Below are 22,931 nucleotides of genomic sequence, written 5' to 3'. Positions count from 1 at the left end.
AAAGGGATCAACATCAGTGCTTTCTGACCACAGATAAATTTTAAAAGTAGCGCTTTTCATCATATTTTAGTACAAATCTATCAATAAACTGTTTTGATTGCCATTACGTACACAAAGGAAAATGCCCTTCTGCAGAAAAGAGGCAAAAAATGCAATCTTTTATATCAATGAAATACTTGAAACTAATTTTTTGTTTCTCAGTAGACCATCTTTTAATAGAAATAGTTTCTCCCGTATGTGACAGATATTGATATGTTCTCATTATAATAGTCATTGATAATTATTTATAACATAACCGTACTGTCTTTTCTATGAATACATGTACTGAGGAACATTTGTTATGTGTTCTCCCTTTTTTGTAACTTATATTTTCTGCTGTGATTTTGTCATTTAAGTTTCCCTCCAGACATACTGAGAGTCCAGGCTTAATTCTCCAGAGCCTTAACCTTTCATAGAATAAAGAAAGACAGCACGCTATGTCTATTTCTCACAGGCAGGGAGGCCTAACACCAAATAGAAGCTACTGAGGATCAAAGCTCTTTGCTCTCATGCTCCCTTCTTTTTCAGGCAATACATCTCAATTAACTCCAAGCTTCTAGGAAGAAGAAATAAGGAGGAAAAGAGACTACTTCATCAGGGTTCTTAACTTTACTACTAAGGATCTGTGAAAAATGATGCATTCTAGAGTGCATGACTATATTTCCATGCCTTAAAAACAAATTAAATTGTTTTCTTGCCATTGCCTAGTTTACAATTGTTTAATTTCCAAAGCTGTTGTTACTACAACAAAGAATAGCGTGCCCAACTACTGGCAAATTAAAGTCATAGTCATGTCGTGTCACAGATACTATATATAAAACCAAGACACTGAGTCATTTAGTTCCTCCTCCTGCAGAAGTTGTTTTGACACATCCGTGAAGAAAAGTAAATTGCCTCTCCTTGTTTTCTTTAGGCGGGATGGGAGGGAGAGGGAGAGGAGAGGAAGGGGTTAATACTTCTAGGCATCAATATCAACAAACAATTTTTTTTTTTTCTCCAGAGAAACATTTCCCAAAGGAAAAAAAGACCTGTTATTTAAGCAACGGAGTACATATGGTTGCACTGTAACTCAAAGACACTTTTTGGGGAGTTAGATGTCAATGGCCCAGCTGCCTTAACAGCCATGTGCAGTGTGCACCGATGTTCAGACTGGAACGTGGCAGCCCTAAGGTACACTGCAAATGAAATTGTTTTTCCCAGACTCCAGGGGGTCCCATCAACATTATTTCAAATGAAATATTAACAGGGGATATTCATAAGTAATACTCCTAGATGATCTAATAGAGTCAAGGCTTGCAGTTATTTGAAATGAATGAGCCACAACAGCCTACGTCGTTGCTTCAGAGCGGGTTGGCAGTGCTTTTGTGTGTGAAAAAGCGGCACAGAGCGTTCCTCAGAGAGCCACTAAAAGCCGCCAGAAGGTCCTGGAGGGTGCAACAATGAAGCTGGAGACCCCCAGTACCGTGCCAGGGTTATGAAATAACCAGCAGACTGGTGTGCACAATAACTTCAACTCTCCTCTGATGCTTGAAATAGGCTCTGCTGAATGCCAGCCCTCCCAGATGACTGCATTATAAAACCTGCTGAGGAAGTGCCAGGAGTACTCAAACTACATCCCAGAGGTATGTAGAGACACATCTTATTGCTTATTTTTAGCTGTCACGCATGGCAGCAACTACTGGTTTTGTAGTACAGTAAATACCACCGTCTTCACTATACAGAAAAGTAAACTTTAAAGTTTAGATTAGTACAGTGGAAAAAGTGACTGATTTACTGAGTCTTTTTTTTTTTTTTACTTCCATAGAGTAGAGTTTGCTATAGACCAAATGTATTATTCTTTATCCAGTATCTCATCAGTCAGCTTTGCACAGAATGAAAGGCAGCAAGAATTTCACTGGAATTCATTCATAACCATTTTAAGACCCAAAGATTGACCAGGACACCTCATCTCTGTGGCCAAGCTAAACAGAATAATGTGGTAATTTCTCACAACAGCTTTAGGTGCTCTGTTTAATATCTACATCCTTATTCCTCCTGCTCTTCCTACAAGAAACATGGATACTGCTGGTTTTTGTCTTCTTACCCGTGCAGCAGACCCAAATCTTCGGTTTTGCAGAACTGGAAGTGATTGTGATATGGAAGAAAAAAATTTCTTCCTATAATGGATGCATGATCACAGCATATATAACTGTGCCAAAGCTCATCCAACATATCTTTAATTGAGATACTGCTCCCAGTGAAGTTGTAACTGCATAGGCTAGCTGTGTCAATATCTACCTAGATCTCAAAGGACCAAGAATTGCAAGAAGGGAAAGTGTCTTTTACAAGACCAGCTGATGTAGGTGGAAGCAGCAGAGAAGTTTCTGGGCACCACACAGTCTTTTCATCAGGACCGAGCATGTATTATCAAGCTGGCATTAACATGGCCACAGTGCTATTAATACTTGAAGTGGCTAGAAAGTTGCCTCTGGTACATCATGTATCGTCTGATACATGTACCACATCTTCCACTGCAGTTCAAACACTCTCTTGACCTCAAGCACAAACACATTAATATCTTTCCTTGAAACCATTCATGAGAAAACATAAGTAAAAAGGGAAGAAGAAAGAATAAAGAAATGGTATATGAAATAGCTGTAGAGCAGAATCAGAAAACACCTTTTTTGAACTATAAGATATGAGCAGGCATTTATACACAACTTGACAGGAATTTCTTTTTATAGTATTTTGTAGGACTGCTTATTTTGTACACAGAACTTTATATTCAGTGACAATTAGTTTGTACTGTATTGCTTCAATAAGTCACAGCAAGCAAACATATGCTCACTTATTTACGACATTTGTTTTATTTTGGAACTTTTTTTGTTGAAAAAGAGCTTCAGTCTATGTGCGTCCCTTTGTTATGTAGTGTAGGACAAATCTCTGTATCCAAGTTCAAATACTGTATGGAATATAACAATGAATATTGAAAACACTGTCCAAATACAAGATTTAGTTGTATGTAGCTTTGCCAAACTCAGAAAAAACCCCAAAGAGCTAAAGCAGGTTTCATGATTCTCCTAATATAGGTAAAAGAAGGACTATATGTTATATGTTAAAACTATAATGGGGAGGGAAAAGAAAGTTGTAGGAGAACACTGGAAATGAACAGAACAAGTGACTGCTAAAACATTTCCATGTCGGCACATGACTGAAGAATAGATCCTTGTGGTTACCTGACAGCGCAGCCTGACTTCCCAAGGGTTTGGGCAGCATGCCCACTTTTATTACAGTCAAGAAAACTGACAACCACTAGAATGTTTTTTTTTAAATCCACTTAAGGACCCTGAACAAAATTTTTAGAAGTGGAAATTTGTTTGCAGTTCCCCCATCAGAATCAATAAATATGTGACACAGGGCAGGCATATTAAATATCATGGTACTGTTTTAGGACCACCAGGTCTACAACAGGAATTTATAAACACCTAATAAAAATAGGGTTGGCCTAATTATTTAAGCAACATGTCAGGTGCTCAGATACCCACAGAAACCAAGTAAGTGCCCATTAACTTATCTCATGCTTGTTGAATTACTCCTGTATTTCCTCTTCAGACTCTGAGACTAGAGTAGAAGTAGTTTATCAGAAAATTGCTTCCATTCCAAGTTACTTCATTATTGCTTTTTTACCATAATGTTGCACCAAAATGTATCATCTCTGTGTTTTGTTACGTAAAAGAGTAAGCTATCACCTTAGGTGCTCTACTTCCTATGAAAACAAATGAACACAGAATAATATCTCTGAGAATAGCATCTATTCCTTTTTCTTTATTATTATTTCTCCTCATTTCTTCCTTTTTTTTTTTTTTAATTTTATTATGGCATCATTTTAACCTTAATTCAAAATAAAAAATGTGCTGTCTTGGAGCTTCTTTACTTGATAACTTTTGGCATTCAAAAAAGGAGAGGTTACTTTCTCAGACTGGTCTGCCAGAAGCCCAAGAATCTTGAAAAGTCTCCAAATATGCCGGGGATGGTGGACGAGACATAAAAGCAGGCATTTATTGCCAAAGGGGATAGACTTCATTGCTTTTGGTTTTGCAAGTCTCTGCACCTATTAGAATATAATGCTTTTATTGCATTTGGTAATGCATTTAGTGATCCAAAGCAAAATGAAGTGAATGGAAGGATTCCCAGAGGTTGCAGTGAGCTTTGAATGAGAATTTTTTTCTGCACAGTTTTCTCCCTGGGGAAGGAACATGCATTCATTAAGCACTGTGCATTAAAGTAACACAATATGAATGCTATGCAACTGTGTAAAATACAGTTGCTATCACTTACTTGACTTAAAGTATCCTCAAATGTTTTGCTTCATGGCATTAAAAGTAATTAATTTTCTTGGGCTGTTGTTGCTAAGGTTTGGTTTATATAAGTGTTTCAAGAAGGCGGCAATTACTAGCACAGCAGAGAACTCATTATTCTTCTAAATGCCTCTTTTGAAAATGCTTTAAAAGTTTTGGTTCTGTTGATTCAACAAAAGAGAAGGTGTTTCAAAATAAATAGAATAACAAGAGAATAGTCATTCAATGCTCTGAAGAAAAGAACTGTTTTCTAACACTTCTCAACAATTCTGTGCTATTGCACCTTGATATCCTCCCCTTTACTACCCCACCCACAGCTGGGACCATAAAATATGTAGAAGCATATTCTATGTCTCTGTGTCCCTTATGATGCCAAGACATTCCTTAGTCCTTATTTTGATGAATACATACTGCCGTTTTTGTACCGTGGGTCTAATACTTCCAGAAGGCACTGGATCTAAGCATGTGCTGAGTATTGCATGGATGATTATATCAGATTCCTGATTTGTGTGCCGTAGAGTTTCTCTGCATAGATGAAGTCCAGCAAACCCTAGGTGCAAGGGAGCTCCCAGGGTCATGCACAGGACTCGCGTAGAAAGCTCAGGGTTTCTTGAGGGTTTCATTGTGGATGTGTGGTCACACTGATCACCCAGCTGGCAACCAGGATTTCTGCTCAGCTGGCCGATTGGCAAGAGCTACTGGTGTAGCTGGGTGCACAAACATTTATCTAGCCCAAGTTTCTAAGTGGAAAACAATGACACAACCAGAGGAATCCGGACATAGAGTATCAGATGTGGGTAAGACTTATACACATGAACGTGTGGGAAGGGCAACCGATCATCGGAACCCTGCTATTTTGGATCACCATTCCTGACCATCCCAGCAATGGATTAGCCAAACTGAATGGAGGGTATTCAACCCCAGCTTTCTGGATGAGTTCCTTACCACCCCCTAACACAGCCAGTAAGGGTAACTCTGGTCACAGGACCCCTCACTAGTCTTCTGTTACAAACACAAAATAATTTCATCACTATAAAAGAGGTTGACACCTGGTGAATATTTCTCTGCAGATACTCCCTATACAGAAAATCATTATTTCATGTCCTTGAAGGAAGCAAGACGCAGTATTGCTCAGCTTATGCTAAAACTGTAGAGGAAGAGAACCTTTCTGCTTTCTGAAACAGGCACTGCAGGTCTCCCTTCCTAGAACAGTAGCTTTGTTGGGATGTAAACTCTCTCATAGTTTATTCTTATCTGTTGTAACAAAGAAATCAACTTTGTAGAAGAATAAGGAAAAAATTGCATATTGATTTCTTTATTACTATGTTGCTGGTATTAGAATTTGACCATATATTCTTAGCCAGAATTTCAAAATACTATGGAGATAATAATTCCACCGAAATACTACAAAATTTACCAAAGAGATAGAATTATATTTAATTTGAAAGAGCCTTTCTAGATGTTTTTCCTATGTGCAGCAAACATGAGCCTCAGCTGGAATTAATTTCATTCTTTTCTCTTCTCTTCTCTTCTCTTCTCTCTTCTCTTCTCTTCTCTTCTCTTCTCTTCTCTTCTCTTCTCTTCTCTTCTCTTCTCTTCTCTTCTCTTCTCTTCTCTTCTCTTCTCTTCTCTTCTCTTCTCTTCTCTTCTCTTCTCTTCTCTTCTCTTCTCTTCTCTTCTCTTCTCTTCTCTTCTCTTCTCTTCTCCTTCCCTTCCCTTCCCTTCCCTTCCCTTCCCTTCTAAGTCGTTAGCATTTTGGGCATGCTAACACTGCAGAGCTTCTTGGCAGGGTATGTTTGCCCAGTTGGAAATGTGGGTTGAAATCTCTGCTACAGTGATTGTACCACCTCTAATTCTCAAACCAGTTAATTTGGAAGAAACTTGGAATATATCAGCATGTAATCGTGTTGTGTCATCTAGACAGTCTTCGGTGACTCCAAACTTGCTATCTACAGAGCCTGAACGCTCCTTGCCAAGATTATCTCTTTGTTGACTTTCTTTTCAGAGGGTTTACTTGGTAATATTGACTGAATTGTCTGAACAAACGTTTTATCCATTTGAAATTCTGAATTAATATATGAAAGGCTTTCAGTTTGCATGGAAAATTATACATATCTCCAAGTGAACAAGTGAAGCTGAAATGACTGTTGTAGTCACCAGACTTTTAAGCGATGCTTTCTTATTACCAACAGAAGAGTAACACAATCTGTGCAGTTTTTGAAGTTGCCCTATATATGCTCCATTTGGACAAATTACAGTATTTGGAATAAGACTAAGTACGATACTGAGGGTAAAGTAGAACAAAATACAACACGCTTTTTGGAATGGATCGTGATCTGTACAAACAGTCAAAATTTGTGCTTTCATTGCTGCTAGTGCAGTTTTATGATCCCGGTCCCTGTGATGCTGGACTGCTGTAAAGAGGACTCTTCAGGGAGTATATCTCGTGACTCCTTAGACTATTGTAAACTGATCTACCTCTGAGCTCTCTTCCAGAAAATTGTACAAAGCCTGAGCATGCACATGAAATTCTGCTGGGAATGCTATCAGCAGAAGCATTCAGGCTGTGCCCATGCTGAAAAGAGCTGTCGGCCTGACTAAACAAAGAATCCGGTCTGTAATCTGTAAGCCCATCTACTGCATCTGGCCTGGATTAAAAAGACCATAAAGTTTGAGTGAGATGATATTTTTGTGCGTAGACAGGATGGAGGTCTGCAGGCGACACTTGAATCAGAACATGGACAAATTCTGCTGTGAAGCAAAGACATCAGCAGTTACTCTCTGAAAAGGTTCTCCAGAGAAACCTTCTAGGTGTATACATGTTATGTATATGTATTTCACATATACATATATATATTTATGTACATTTATATATCCATTGGACTAAGTGCCATATCTAGAAACATCAAGATATTTGAGAGTCTAACAGTCCAGAAAAGACCAGACAGAGTTTATAAAGTCCCCGGTCACATAGAATGTCCAATTTTCATGAAAGTGCTTTCAAAAATCCAGCCAGGTACCTAAATACTTCAGAAAAATCTGGCTTCTAAATGCTGAAAACTAAGTGTCAAAACTAGTAAAAAGTCATTAAAAATCCATACCTTTGAACCCTCCAGCCATCCTGCCAGCCAGCAGACCAAATGCAAGGGTATTGCAACAGTTTAACACCACACTGCTACCACTTTCTCCTGTATTCTTATCAGATGCATATTTACACAGATCTTTCAGAAACTTCAGAATTAGTACAAATATTTCTTCTTAATAACAAATAGGTGGTACAAAATGATTTCCTTACTTTTGGGAGGGAAGCTCTTGATCCTGAACTTTGCGTGGTCATTGTCAAAACTGTAGTGATACCCAGTGCGACTCTAGCTGGAGCAGCATCCATGTTGATCCAGAAAGAAACCCAGGACAAAATGACAATCAGCAGGCTAGGAATGTACATCTGGATTAAATAGTATCCCATCTGACGCTCCAAATGAAACTTGACTTCAATGCATGTAAACTTTCCTAGAACACGAAATTACTTACATAAATGTTTTTTGCACATTTTTATCTTGTTTTCTGAACATAAGTTAGATGCGTGGCCTGTTTCCTAACCTAATAGTATAAGCTGGTCCTGATACACAAATGCGAGTCAGCCATTTGTTGCACTCTAGCTTGGGAGATGCATGGGACCCCTGACTCTTATCAACAGAAAACGAATATTAGCATGGTTGTTTCACCTCTGAAAAATATAATGTAATGTTCCTTTCCTCAAATTTTAATAAGATTTTACTTTAGTCAAATATAATGTTTTGTATTAAAACGGGACAGCGTTTTGCTCTGTTAATTACATAAGATTAAGCAAACATACTTAAACAGACAAACTGTAAAAGTCTTGCAGTCCTATGGTAGATCACACCCCTTCTCATTCTGGTCATGTCATTTGCTTGTGTCTGTGGATTGTTTCTCACAGCAGAATCAACGCAAAGCCTACTTTGAATTTTGTCAAAAGTCTAACTCCAGGAAACCCACAACCACCTCTTGTGGGAGGTGAGTGATTCTTCAAACAATAGCTGCCCCACAGGGGTAGCAGAGGACAGAAGTTTAGGATTGCCTGACAGGGGAGCTAGTCATGCAGCGGGGGATGCAGAGTCCTGAGCTGCAACAGTTCATCAGCTACTAATGCAGTCACTCTGTGTTGCGCTCCAAATTACTGTATATCCTGACTGTGCTTTAGGTACTGTGAAGGCTCTCACTCGAGGCAGACTAATCCAAGTACAAAAATGTCTGTCCTTCCTGAGATGTCATGCTAATGGTTTCAAAGGACCCCTTTTGTCTTGATTGGTCAAATGCATGAAGATGCATTGTTCCTTGTTCATCCTTTCAGGCGAAATGAGATTTTTTGCTCCTTTTTGTGATGCATGCGTATTTTTTTGCTAGTCTAGACAGCTGGATGGCAAGGTGCGAGAGTGGGCACAAAGGACAATGCAGACGCTGTTTGGCAAAGAGAGGAGGGGAGAAGAACGGAATAATATCTTTTTGGCAGGACAGAAGCTCATATATGAGCAGCCTGACCTGTTGAGTTGCCTGACCTGTGACCCTGAAGACAGACTCTGAGACCTGGATAGCGACTGATCCTGACCAGTCTGCCCGTACAGAAGGGAACTCAAAAGGTGTGGGGTGGCCACATGCGGCAGCAATGGCATTAGAATAGCCCAACCTGAGAGTAGCTCTCCAGATTCCTGCGGTGCAACCTGGACAGAGCGCCTTGCAGTGTGGGTAGGAGGAGAAGGCTGAATAATACAGCTTTGATCCACATTTGAATTTCACAGCAAACCTGAAGAAGCATGCTACAGAGAAGACAGCAATGTGGGTGCCTGTAGGCAGAGTTTTCTTTTCCCTGAATACTGCTTTTCAGTTCCCCTGGCCAGGCCACACACTTTTAACTTTTGGTAATTAGACATTCATTTTGTTTAACTACATGTAATGGGAGCTACTAATTGGCATTTTTATTTTTTGTGGGAAATCTTAGTGGGGATAGAAGGAAGCTATTGCTCATGCTCTCCCCCCTCTCTTACTTTCTGTGTTTGACCCTGCAAAACAGTTATCTGACAGTAATTAGAAAAGCAGATGAACTCATTTATTCAGAGTTATGTGCTGGGAAATGGCTAAACTTTGTACCAGCCAAATTACAAATGGGTAAGCTCTGTCTATTGGAATTTACTCTCGACTATCCCCTTTAAGTGTGAGAAAAGATGAGAAGTCACAGCAGTCCCCCTTTCCACGGGTCTTGGACTGTGGAATCACAAAGTTTTCCTTCCTTGGCACTTTGGGCCCCAAAATGAGAAGCTGTATTTGTAAAAATTGAAAACAATGATTTTCTTTTCATAAAAAATGAATGTGACTTATTTTTGGCAGAGCCATGTTGTGTTATTTCACAGAGTGAAACAAATGTATTTGATGCAACCAGATTGGCTCTTACGCTGAAATGATGAAAAAGCTATTTTAGATGAGAGGGATTATATCTAATCCCAGCGAGCACCCAGCAAACCATTCTCTAAATGCTGTCCCTATTAAATAAACTCCAAGCAGCTAAATCCAAATTTTAACAGAGTTCTCTCTGCTCTGTAAAGCTAAAGATAGAAAACACAGCATTTGAAACTTCAAAATAACAAATATAGGAAAAAGATTACAGTATTAAGCAAACTTTTAATTTCCCAACATTTCATGTCTGTACACTATTCACATCAGCAATGAAAGCATTGTCTTTTCAAATACTACATTTCATAAATTAGACCACACATAAATGCTGGTGAAAATTTGATATTTTTCCTCATTGGCACTTTCATATGCTGGAGAAATAAATCAAATTCAGAAAAATCAGAACTTTAGAAGTGCTGAATCAATATTTAAGAAAAGATTCAGTTTGTTAAAAATTTTCCATTATAAGGAAATCAAAGCAAATAGTTTTATAATCAGTTTTTTAAGATTTTAAATTTCTTAAGGATTTTAAGGATACTAGAATATGTATATTAGAATATCTTTAATGAAATTAAAGGAAATTTGGAAACCAAATCTTTCAAACAAACAAAAATAAAAGGGAGAAAATTTCATTTTTTCAGATTTAAAAGTGCGGCTGAATCAAATTTTAATTTCAATTTTTTTTTAAATTTTACCCATCTTTTCCCCTTACAAATTGACAATAGATACAATTAAAGCAATTAATAGAAAAAAATAGAATAACGCTCACCAGTGTTGTAATGTTTTGTGCAATAACCAAGTTCTTTATCTTCTTTCAAAATAAACTGTGGCAAGGTTAAACCCTCTGCAACTTGCACCGGTCCATCACTTAGCCACTCAAATATCAGATCATTCATAGTGTAGCCAACTACAATAAAGAAATCAGAGTTTGTTAGATGGCTAGAAAACATCAAAAGCAAATATTATTGTCTGAGAAGCATGTCTTTTATTACAATACATACTATCTCAGTTGTATTTTTAAACTGTCTGATTAACAACAGCACTATTGCTGTTAGTTATCAGTTACTATTACTGCACTATTACTCTATTAAGAGCAACAAGTAACACCGTTATATTCTGAAATACTGCCCTGGTTTGCCACTAAAAATTAATTTTGCTGGCCCATCAAAGATACTGTTTACAACTGAAATGACATTTCTCTGTGCCTATGTCTCAGCCTGCATTTTGCTTTATTTTCATTATTCTTTGATGATGTAGTTGGTGGGCACCAACAAAATAAGGATTTCTAGACTGCAGAATGTTGGGCTCTTACCGAAAAGAAAACTGCAGCTTTTGTAAACCTGTGAACCTACCACTGAGAGGTGCGGAGGAGAAAGAGAGAGGCTTCAACTCACTGAAGTCTCTTTTTGACTGCAATGGCTACATATTTATGGGTAAATTAAACAAGCTGTGTGCTGACAGCTATGCGGTACAGATGAGTGTGTGCCGGTACCCAAGTCCGCGCCTTGGTCATATTTAGCTTACTAGCATAAGCGTACCTACAGGACCTCTGCTTCATCAGGTATGTTCCTTCCATTTTTCAAAAGACCATAGCATGTCTTGATCAGACATAGTTAATCCTTGGCTGTGTACTAATTGCTCTTACTTTCCTGAGATTTAATTTCTCCTGCACAGCATCGCTGTGCTTATCCCTGGGAGTGATGCAGCCCTGATGGGTGAGGTGATGTGCCCCGGGAGGGGGAAAGGGAAGGGAGCAGGAACAGCACAGAGACAGGTGACCTGCACAGTACGGTGACGGACAGTTAAAGCACTGTTCCTCCATGATTTTCCCTTACAAAATAGGAATATTGAGTCTCACCACACAAATACGACAATGTAGATACTATCTAACCATCGAATGTTACGGTAAAATCTTGTTCTTCGCTAGATAGAGCAATTGGACACTCACAGCTCTCTAGCTGCATTGTACATGTCTGTACATCCATAGGAAAATTCTTCAAGTCCATGGGACAGGATAAGGTTAAAGTAAGCCTAAAATTGGAGGGGAAAAAAAAAAGAAGCTATTGTTAGAAATCTACAGGTTTTATCCAAAGCCCCCTATTTAGAGTTTAAAGGATCAAGACCAAATCTTAACACCTCAGAGGTTGGACTCGCTCTCCCCTCTGAGCTTTTAAGGACCTAATCGCTGTGAAGACAGAGCAGGTAAGCAAACCAGGCGCTCACTGGCTGCGTTGGTTGAGCAGAACAGGGACAGAGAAGACAACATCAAGATAGCAAGAAATGCTCTCCACTAATGTACCAGTGAATGTTTTATGTATAATACTGAACCCAAATGATGCAAAAGCTGAAATGACTAATCATGTGACACACATTTTTAAGCTTTGTTTTGGAAAAGCAAAGGAAGGAAACAATAACCACAGGGTTTTTTCAACAGAAAGTGCTTTTGTTGTGTATGAAGCCCATTTTCAATCCTTCATTCTTACTGCTTAGCCATTAAAAGAAAGAAAAAAAACACCATACAGTAAAAGCTAGAATCACGTAGCATTAAAAGATAAAGAGCACAGTCAGAAGAAAGTAAGCCTAAAGGAACATTATCATACAAAATAAATTTCTCTTTTAATTTTTAAGTTGTTATTGTCCCATATAAAGCATAATTTTACTTGGATGGGAATATTCTTAATGTTTCTTTCTTTCTTCTTTTTTTTTTTTTTAGTTCAGTTTACTTCTTCACATTTGATTGAAATCTGTTTCAAGACTTCTCCTCTGCTTTATTTCTTTTCTTGTTTGTGTGGGGAGAAGAAACCATTTTTAACAAACCAAGACACTGGGATGACGTAATTACAAACAACTAGCTGCTTTGAAAAACAGAAGAATTGTTGAGATTTTGGGTTAAGTCATATAAAAAGAGTACATTTTTATTTCAGATTACCTTCAGCACAAAAAACACTTTGACACAAAGAAAGCAAATAAACAAAAACCTCTGTGCCCATTCACCATCAAGGACAAGAACTAGATTGTCTGATTTGAAGGTACACTGAGACATTAACACAGTACAATAAGAATAACTTTTTACTTATGCCAGTGAACCCACGGGCCAGCTGCTAACCTTGAAAGTATGTTGTCCCACAGACAAATGTGATCTGTATGGAGAAATACTTCGCTTAGCTCTGTCTCCTGTGGTGATTTTGTGCTTCTCACCACATACAGCTGATTCAAGGTCTTTCAGTCTATTTCTTCATCATGTGAATTTTTTGGGATGACCTGACTTCTAGTCCTACTGTCTGGCCATCAAATCACTATGACAAGAAGATGATATTTAGGTAACTGAGATCAAAAGTGTCTCAGCCTGATCAAAAATCACATTCAACACCTCTGCTTTTGCCTACTCGTGGGCTACCTAGACAAAGTCACATTATTTTCCTCTTGACACAGTCTTCAGTGTAGAAGATGATAATATCAGGAAATTAGAGATCGGTTGTCTGTGGCAGTGAAAGGCACTGAGATGAAGAAAAGCCCCCAATAGTCCTCTCAACACCACCATAGTAAATAAACTCCCATTTTACCTTTGGGAGCAAATAGCATAAGCATTAAAAAAAAATTAGTCCCCTAGAGAAAAAAGTATATCTATATATATGACATATAAATGTCATTGAAAATCTGCCCTTTACTCATTTAAATATTTTAAGTGCTCTGCAAATGTTAACTAGTCTCATTTTTACTAGGTAATTTCCTGGATTAAAGATTGAGTATTTAAATTGCTAATCTCCAGTATTAACAAAAGACTGCTTCTGCCTTTTTTCCTGAAATGTTGATATATCAAACTCTCTTCCTTCTTTTCAGTCATCTTCTAAATATCGCTTAGATGTTTTAAGTTCATTTCAAACATGCCTTTACGCAAATGCAGCCTTTCTAAATGTCATTTGTTTGTATTCATTGAAGTAGGCATGGCCTATCCATCCCTCAGATTTTACTGTGTGGATTGCACACTGACTATGCTTCCTTCCCCCTTCATCCCTTTCTCTCTCAAAGGATCTGGGGGTTTGACTACATACATGGGCAGGGGGGGTCTCTTTTATTAGTCTAATACCAAACTCACGAGAAAGTGAATACATCCAGTTGCAGCTTTCAAGCCTCCCAGGGATAAACTGATCTATCTCCACTGATGTTAGGTAGATATATCATTTTTTTTTTTTCTAGAGGTGAGCTGAGAAAATGCTCATTATGTTGGTTCACACAAAGGTTGACATCTCTTCTTTCTCTTCCTAACCAATGGTGTCTTTCATGAAGACTAAATTATTCTCTGCTCACCCTGACAAATGGAAAATTTCTACTCACTGTATTGATGAGGCTAGCTTGAGAGATCATGTCCTTATAGCTTTACCTCTACTTGTTCATCTCAGCAGAGTAGCCATTCATAGCTAACATTTTTGCCTCTGTAATCCCTTTTACTAGGAGTAATGCAAGTGTTGAACCCAATGTTTATTGCCTTGTATCGTCCACAAATCCATTGATTTTCAACAAGATTACTACATGCTAAATGTTCAGCTGCTGGAGTCTGAAGTAGCTCCAGTGAAGTCCATGGTAGTGGGTCAATTTATAGCACTTGACTCTTTTTCAGTAAAAATATGATCCTGCAAGTGTTTCCAAACCCAGGTGCCATGTCACTACTTGTATATTTACATTAATAAGGAAACAGGATCAGAAATGGAAAGTGTTAGGCAGATATAGCTACCCACATTGCCTATAATAACAGTTTCATTGACAGCAAATGTTTCAGAAAAGTGAATGTCTCACACTTGGCAAATTCAAGAAGGGCCCCATGAGATTTGGTGCAAAGTGCAAGTTTAACTGGTGATTACATTGTTGAATACTTTAATCATTAATAAACCAGAAGAAACTGCTACAGAACAATTTTTTTTTTTTTCAGGCATCTCGCCACCAAGGTATTTGAGATGCATAAACAACAGATTTGGTGATGTAGCACCATAAAACACTGATGGGAAATGTTTTATGAACAATCTGTGTAAAGCTGAAAGGAGAAGCAGCTGATGAAGGACTTTATTTTGTCTTCAGTTACCTGAGCACCCTTTACACCCTGTTATCCAGGCTCAGGTTGCAGAGGTCACTTATGGAGAGCTCTGGGGTTGGCCACGTTATATTTTAGGATATATTACAGGAGAGAGTCACATCTCCAGTGCCCCAGCACTTCAGGCACAACATCAAGGCCAGCAAGCTGTTCCAGAGGAGAGGCAAAGTTGCTCTCTTCTTTCCCTCCCCACTCAATCACCCATCCTGCAATCAAGGAAAAATCAAGCCCTGGAATAGTGCAAATAGAGTAAGAACAGAACAAAATGCAGAATCAGAGCCAGAAAACAAAGAATGAGCAATTAGCCGGCACTATGACAAAAATAATAAAAAAATAAATCAATAATATTACCGAGCAACGCTGTGGCAGAGGCAGGGCTGTAATCCAAGTGCTCTAGGGCAGCATGTCTTAAACTTTGGACCCTCTTCCCTCATACACTAGGTAAGTCCTTTTGAGCAGCATCTGCTGATACTTTAAATGCCTTCAAAGTGCAATGGGCACTGCTGGGATTTCTTCATTCAGCATTTCATTCAACCCCCCCCTCTTTCATCCCCAGGTTTCAGCAAAATGTCCTGAGAAATCATTCAGACTTGGGATGTGGGTCTCTCTCTCTTCCCACCTCAGCTCAACATCTGTCGTTTCTGGTCACCCCAGAAACCCCCTTACAGCGTCATTCAGAGGTCTGCATTTCCCACTTATGCAGGCAAGAAGGCAAAAGTCCTGCAGACTGTGGCTTCCTTTGTTACAGAAGCCAGAATAAGGCATCCCATGGGAAAAAATAAATAGCCTGACAACATGTTATTAACCAGAAACCTTCATGCTGGTGATCGTTAGCACCTGAACACGTTGTTTTGCAACAGCAGTGTTTTCTACAGATGGAAGCAGATGTGCCCTCAGACGGGCCAGCAGCAGAGCTCAGCACAGGCACTACCACTGCCCTAAACGTAGCAGCTGTAGCCAGCCATCGTCCTCCAAGGAAAAGCCAGCAGCAGGGGATGACACACATGTGTAGCTGAGGGAGCTCAGAGGTATTTACATCCAGTGCAATCGAGTCCTGAGCTCAGCGGCGGGGCTGAGACACCGTGCTTCCCATTCATCCTCCACCCATTCCTGCCCTCGTCCTGTCCTTTCTCTGGCCCTGGGCATACTTTCCCCATCTCCTCCTATGTCTGCCCATCTACCCTACATCTCTCCCAGAGACACCTACGTGACCCAGAGCCCAGCCTCTTTCCTCTGCATCCTAGTCTGTCCTCCTACACTTTCCCCCTCCCTTTCCCGTTGCCCTCTCTTTTGCTCCAGTTCCTGCCAAATCCCACCCCCACCTCTCTTTAGGGTATTAAGCCTTGAGGCCAATCCGCTCGCTGACACCTAATCCTCAAAGCAGCACCATCAGTGGAATGGTGCTTAATACAAAAAGATTCAATAGGAGTAAAATGCTTGTAAACAGATTATTCTCAAGATCATCTCCAATCTCCTTCTTTCTCTTAGAGGTTTTGAATGCTGATGCTCATCGCCATCATGCCACTTCTCTGATAATCTCATGCTACAAAAACGCTTCAGCATACTACACATACAGACTGCTTGTGAATGGTCTGCAGCACAAAACTGAAGTAAAGAACTGCTAGTATCAAATTCTTAGGGAATTGGGTTTACACATTACATAATCCAAGAATTTTTTTTATATACATTTAAGAGTATATCTAATTTTAGCTGGGATTTAACTTATTGCCTAATCTGCAGCAAACATTAAATTGTATTCTATCCCACTTCTTTATAAGCAGCTATCACATCTTAGCCTGATGTGTTGTGACTCACCCAAAACTTCCCTTGATCTGAGTGATAACTCTCACCCCGGAGGAGGAGGACACTGATCCCACATGAGAAAGGCCCTGTGGATCACAATAAGAGGTGTCTGACGACAAGGGGAATATCATTTTCATTAATTATCCTGCAAGTGGGGTGGTTTGTGAGTGGGCTACAGAACAACAGCCTCCTCACACAGTTTTTTCTAATGAGAAATAACTAGGGTCAGTCTTATTAAGTATAGAAGTACTGTTGGAAATTTAAATAGTCCTGGAGATAAGGGTACAAGTCCATTCCATCTCCAAAAAAAGCATGATTATCTCCTCATAAGCATGAATAGCAACAAATGCCTCACCATGAATGGGCATGGTATCAAAAATAACATTTTGTTTCTATTTTATCCCTTCATTCTTTCAAGCTACACCCATCTGCAGCTCAGCTGTTGGGACAGAAGACTTCACAACCTAGGATTTTGTGCTGCAAATACCAGAACACAAGTAGTACATGCACAGCCACTGCTAACATTGGCTATGTGCCATTTTTATGAAAAGTCTTATACCTGTGCAAAGCCCACAGTGTTGGGTTTAGTGAGACAAGTGGGATTTTTTTTTCAGTATTGCCAATTCTGACGATGCTATCATAAATTGCAATATTTCTGGTATTTTTCTTAAAGGTCCAAGCTGACAATAAAGGTAGAAGTATACTTAGCGGTACATTTTTCTTTGGAAGATTAAATTCCTGATCCTTATAGCTGCTGAAATAACATTAAAATATCGCCTAAGCAGAAGCAGACAAAGTTCCCCATTAAACTGGCAGGGGAGATGGAGTTGCACAGCAACCATGACAGCATCGCATGACACAGGAGCAAATGCCATTCAGACTAGTGGCACTGAAACAGGGAGGAGAATCTAAAATCTCCTTATATTCCTCCCAGCCCCCTCTCTTGGGTGATCTGTGCCTGAAAGAAGGACACGCACTGTTCATATATCAGAAGGCCAAAAAAAATATTCCCAGTGACGTTCTTCTTTTAAAGGGTTTTTCATTTTGTAGTCCATCTCATTATTTTTTCAGGGACCTGACTCATCATTTTGAATGTAAATTCTGGTAATTTTCACAGTCTACAAGCTTTGTCCTATTAAATGGAACAGCCAAACTGTCTGCTTTTTCCCTTATTTTTGAGGAGTCCTGGAATTCCTCTCTAATAATTGTCATGTTTTCCAGCTTCATTTCTGTCAGATGGGAACAGGCTGAAGTTGAGCTTAGAGGAGACGTGGCGCCTTCTCTGCTATGGCAAAATGCTAGATGTAGGCTGGAGTTTCACGTACTGCTGTTTATGAGCGTGTTCGTGCTCCCTCCAGTGCTTTGCTTTGCTTCATGTGCTGCTTAACAACACAACAGCTGGCACGGAGCAGGGTGGTGGATTTCTCATTACAGGCATCCCACTTCTCATTGTAATGCAATCATTGTCTGTAGATACACAATGCCAGCCCATGAGCTGCCAGCAAATGATTTTCCAATTATTGCTCAAGCAAATCTACGAAATTAAATTCAAGTATGATTTCATGTAACAGTTAAATTCTGTAACCACCTGTTTCCTTTCCATGAAGAACAGTATTTCATCTCTCCTTTCTCCTCTGCCATTTTCTATCTTAATTTTCCTACAGTGTGTGTTTAGTATGGTATTGCTTTCCTCCTGGCTTGATGACATCTCTATTCTAAGCCATGTATTGCGATGCAATTGGCAAAAGACCTTCATCCCTGGGAGCATGTTCCAGGAAAACATGCTTTTCTGTACCATTTAGAAAGGGCTCCCACACCTACATAATTTTACACCTAACCTTTAACTGCTCCAGTGCAAGTTCAATGGGTAAATGGAGTGATTTGTCACTAGCAATCAAGGACAGGCATTGCCATTACCCATAAGGAGAGCAGGTACACAGACATGTGCTTTGGCTCTGCAACTATCCCATTGACGTAGATATCCAGAAGTAACCACCTGCCAATATTTGTTGATCCTGTCAGCCAAGAACGACTTTATGTGTACAAATTGGTCTCCAACAGATCTCCAACAAATTTCCCACTTTTTTACTTAGAACAAAGTCTTCCTTTTTATTTGAGACACAGGAATACAGGGCTAGAGAAATAAGATCTTGGGCCATCAGATCTGATCATCTGCTATCACACATAGCCACAGCATCTAATCCCTTTCAAATATGATCAAGGTTCATTTAATGATATCTAGTTCCATTCCCCGTCCTCCCCCCTCCCCCCTTATTTCTGTTGGAATATTGTTCTAGGAATTCAAGGTGTATATGGCTGGAAACTTTATAACTTCCACTTTAAGCTTAATTATGACCAGTTCAGAGCCATTTGTTCTCCTGGCAGCATTGTCCTTCAGCCTAAGTAGCTCTTCTGTTGTGTTTGTATTTACCTCACCTCCAGTGTTCTCGTGTGTCAGCTGGAGACATGTACAGCATTAGAGGAAGAAGTGAGGCAGTTACATGTTCAGGTGTAATGTCCATATCCCTACTTTGCTTTAAATGCTTTATGAAATGAAAAAGCAACTAATTTTGTGTCATTAAAATGTAAATTATGCAAATAAATGTGCTGTTTTCACAGATACTTCTCTTTCATTGCATAAGCAGGCAAGGGTTTTTGGATGTGCCAACTCATCCTGTCAGCTACTTGTTGCCGAACGGAGGGGCTAGTAATCACCCCCAGAACAGCTGCACAAATAGAGAGCAATCTAATAGCTTGAATTTTCTCTGTTTCATGGTGCCCTAACAGCACAGTACTGCTCTCTAGCAGACACTCTGCCTTCATCCATAATAACATTTAACAATTAAATCTAGATCAAGAGTTGAAACCATGAAGAACTAATTGTCTATATAACTGTAACATTTCTTGCAGATAAACAAAGACAGAAAAACAGATGTTTTGAAAGACTTGAGGAAGTTCTTCCTAGGTATTTCATTGCTCTTTGAACAGGAATAGCAAAAATGGGGGGAGAAATGTAATTTGTGAATTTGCAGAAGTCTCCTCCCTAGAATTCCAAGTGGCTCTCTTGCCAAATTATGCAACACCTTTTAAAACCTTTGCATATTTTAAAAATATGAAATAATCTGCTTTGTAACTCTTTCTAGCTACATGCACTGGCACTACGTTTCAGAGCACAGCTCTACAGTGTTATCAGGCAATTGGGAGCGTTTTCTGGAGCAGTAGGTAAAAAAAAGGAGTTACAGCCCCTTTACCTTCCTGACCAATATATTCTAGGTTCGATGCCATGGATCAATATTACAGTTGAGTTATATCATCCTCTGCATCAAGCTCATATGGCTGAGATGTACTGAAAATATTAAAAGGAGTGGGAGGCAATTAATGCAGAAAAAAACCCTAAACCTTAAATAAAAACACTCCACTTTCTATCACTTTGCTATAATAAGCCTTTTGGCAGATGCTAATATTCTGAGCTGGCTGGCAGCCTGAAATGAGTTTGTGGGAATCAGGTAGCATAAATGGGTGGCTCAGAGAGAATGTGAAGCCTCTTGTGAGGTTATTTAACATTTTCCTGATGTCCCAGGTGTCCACAATGGGCCAGGGAAGTACCATCCTTGCCCCTGGAATATAAAATCAGTGCAGCAGTGTATACAATGCAAAATCCATGTATCATCACACAGCGCTGCCATTCTTTCCAAGTGCATAGCCTGATACAAAATCCAATCCATGCAGAGATCATTCAAGGGTTGGGAGACGATGAGTCACAGGCATCTGGAGGGTGACGTTATGTGGGTTCTGATTTTAACTCTCTCTTTTTTTTTCAGCATACAAAATACATACAACTTAAGCTAATTGTATTGACCACTGCTATAACAAACTCCTCTTGTTGACTCCTTTCTGCAGAGGGCTTTAAAATAAAAGTTATAGCTATTTAACTCTTTTGCAGCTCGAAGAGTGCAACTGAGACTGATCTTGACTAAAGTGTAGTCGTTTGCTGAATATAACTTTGCTGTAACTGCTGACTTCTCAAAATACATGCACCTTTAAGAGCTGTTGTTACATCTCTAGTGGCAATAGCATATATTTGCAGTACTGAGTAGTGCTGGGTTCCCTCCCCAAGGTTCTAACTCTCTTTGCAGTACCCAAAGGTTTAGACCAGTTATCCAGTTATAGAGCCTCAGGCTCTATATAGCATATACAGCATGCTATCTGAGATCAAAACAAATACCAAGGTAGTCATTTGAGCACACGGCAAATATCTCAAAATAGGTTTAGACTGCTAAACTTATATGATTTATAGGTGGGTACATCAACCATCAACAACTCTGGCTTTATTTTGTATAGCAACTCCCAGAGAATTATAGATCTAGGAGTCTGCAAGCATGATCGTCATAACCAATTATTATAAGGAAAACTATGATGGAAATCTACGTCATGCCTACCATCACCGGTAAATGCAGGATGGCTTATCCCTTGCTGAAAGAAGGACAAAGAGCCTCATGTTTACCACGACATGAGGTAGTTCCCAGAGCTAAGCACTGTGGTGGGGCTCACACACGGGCCAGACCCTCACTGACCCTGCCATGACTTATCTGAGCACCTACAGCAAGTGTCTTGTTTTAGTGAAATATAGACCATGAGATCTAGTCCCAGATGACTTTCCAAATTCTTTTCAGAAAGGGCAGACTGGCCTCTGAGAGCACTTAACAGCATAAGCCAGTTGTGCCTCCTGTGTAGCATATTTCCATGGTTTTGGTGCAGTATACAGGGAAGAGGAATACAACTGCCATCTAATACACACACCTTGCTTCTTACCCATTAATTACTGGGAGCAGTTCTAAACTCATTTTATGCAGAAAGCAGTTTATATTTATGTGAGATTAACTTGTCCTTGATTTTATTAAATTTGGAAATATGGTAACTACATACACCACTACTTCTCAGACATCTTTGTAAAGTGCTTTAAACATTTACAGCACCCTAAATGCTAATTGTTAAATATCATGATGCCAGGCTAAGTGCTATTGGTGCAGTAGTGAAAATGGCAGCATTATAACATTCTCAATGTACTGAAACCAATCACTAAAATATTCCTGTTTGTTTCCCTATAGCACAACTAAAAGCGACTGGCAGCACACAGATGCATCCAGCCCAGTATCTAGAGAATAAAGACAAGTTTGTCTAACTACTTCTGACTTCAGATTTCCGTACTCTGGAGTTTTCTTCACTGTAAAGTACTATTCAAAATTATATGCCATGTTAGAGGTGCCAGGTAAGCCTCTATTACTGCTGTGCGATACAAATGAGAAACAACGAGCTTTGCTTAGTACTCCATTGGAATACTGCTTACTCTGCTTCAGATTAATTTGCATTTAGGTGTGGGAATTTTACAAATGTGATATGGCAGCTCAAAATATTGCTTTTCCCGCATGGATGAATGTCAGGAAAATTATCCATCTGCATTCAGAACAGCACCCAACTGCACTGTTGCCTCCAATAAGGTGGTGTCTGATGTCATTCAAACAAACAGATGCATTCATTTCTTTCCCAGGATGAAAGAAGAAATATTTGTAAGTGACAGCATATTTATCACTCTGCTAGTGCTAGTTTCATCCTTGTATCCTATTATTTTTCTCAAACTGTTTAGGTACGTCAATTTGAAACCTTGCTCAATAAACATTTACGTTCCACGCTGCTTAATCCATCCAAATATTACTGGGGTCTTATCAAAGAATTTCCACGAGAATTAAATAAATGGAGGAAGTGCCATGTTATTACTTATTTATTTAGCATCCTAAAGAACACAGCTGTCCTGAACCTGCATCAATAATAATTCCTTAATGAAAATGCAGGTCACAAACAGAATTCCCAGTCAGAAACAACTGCCTTCTAAACTAATCTTCCTTACAGATGAGTAAATTCACTAAACAAACTGTTAAACAAATACTATCATGTTTACTTTCCACAATGCAAGAAAGGCAAAAGCTGAGAAACGTTCCCGGGCACAGATAAAACACAGTAATTACTTTTTTTAAAACAATTGTAAGAGCAATAATACAGTGTTTTGCATCTTTGACTACCTATATTAAGCAATTAATGGTGCACAGTAAGCTGAATGTCAAATAAATACTGCAGATTATTTGCTGCTGTTTATGCCTGTGCAATGCAATTCTGATTCTCTACATATGTCCCATTCCATTTGG

General features: G+C 39.2%; 1 protein-coding gene across 2 annotated transcripts in view; it reads right to left on the bottom strand.

Moving 5' to 3' along the window:
- The window catches only part of GLRA2 (glycine receptor alpha 2), a 129,282-nt gene that overhangs the window by 76,088 nt on the left and 30,263 nt on the right, over positions 1–22,931 (bottom strand). For both annotated transcript variants that reach the window (XM_009278543.2, XM_009278544.1), the window contains exons 5-7: positions 11,791–11,873; positions 10,612–10,749; positions 7,672–7,886 (exon numbers count right to left, since the gene is read on the bottom strand). In XM_009278543.2, coding sequence (XP_009276818.1) covers positions 7,672–7,886; positions 10,612–10,749; positions 11,791–11,873 — 436 coding nt within the window. The remainder of the gene's footprint in view (positions 1–7,671; positions 7,887–10,611; positions 10,750–11,790; positions 11,874–22,931) is intronic.

This window comes from Aptenodytes forsteri, unplaced genomic scaffold, assembly GCF_000699145.1.
Source record: "Aptenodytes forsteri isolate BGI_AS27 unplaced genomic scaffold, ASM69914v1 Scaffold434, whole genome shotgun sequence".
In the NCBI taxonomy this organism is placed as follows: Eukaryota; Metazoa; Chordata; class Aves; order Sphenisciformes; family Spheniscidae; genus Aptenodytes; species Aptenodytes forsteri.
Note: the sequence above shows the minus strand (reverse complement) of the source record. Positions and strands in the feature narration are given on the sequence as shown.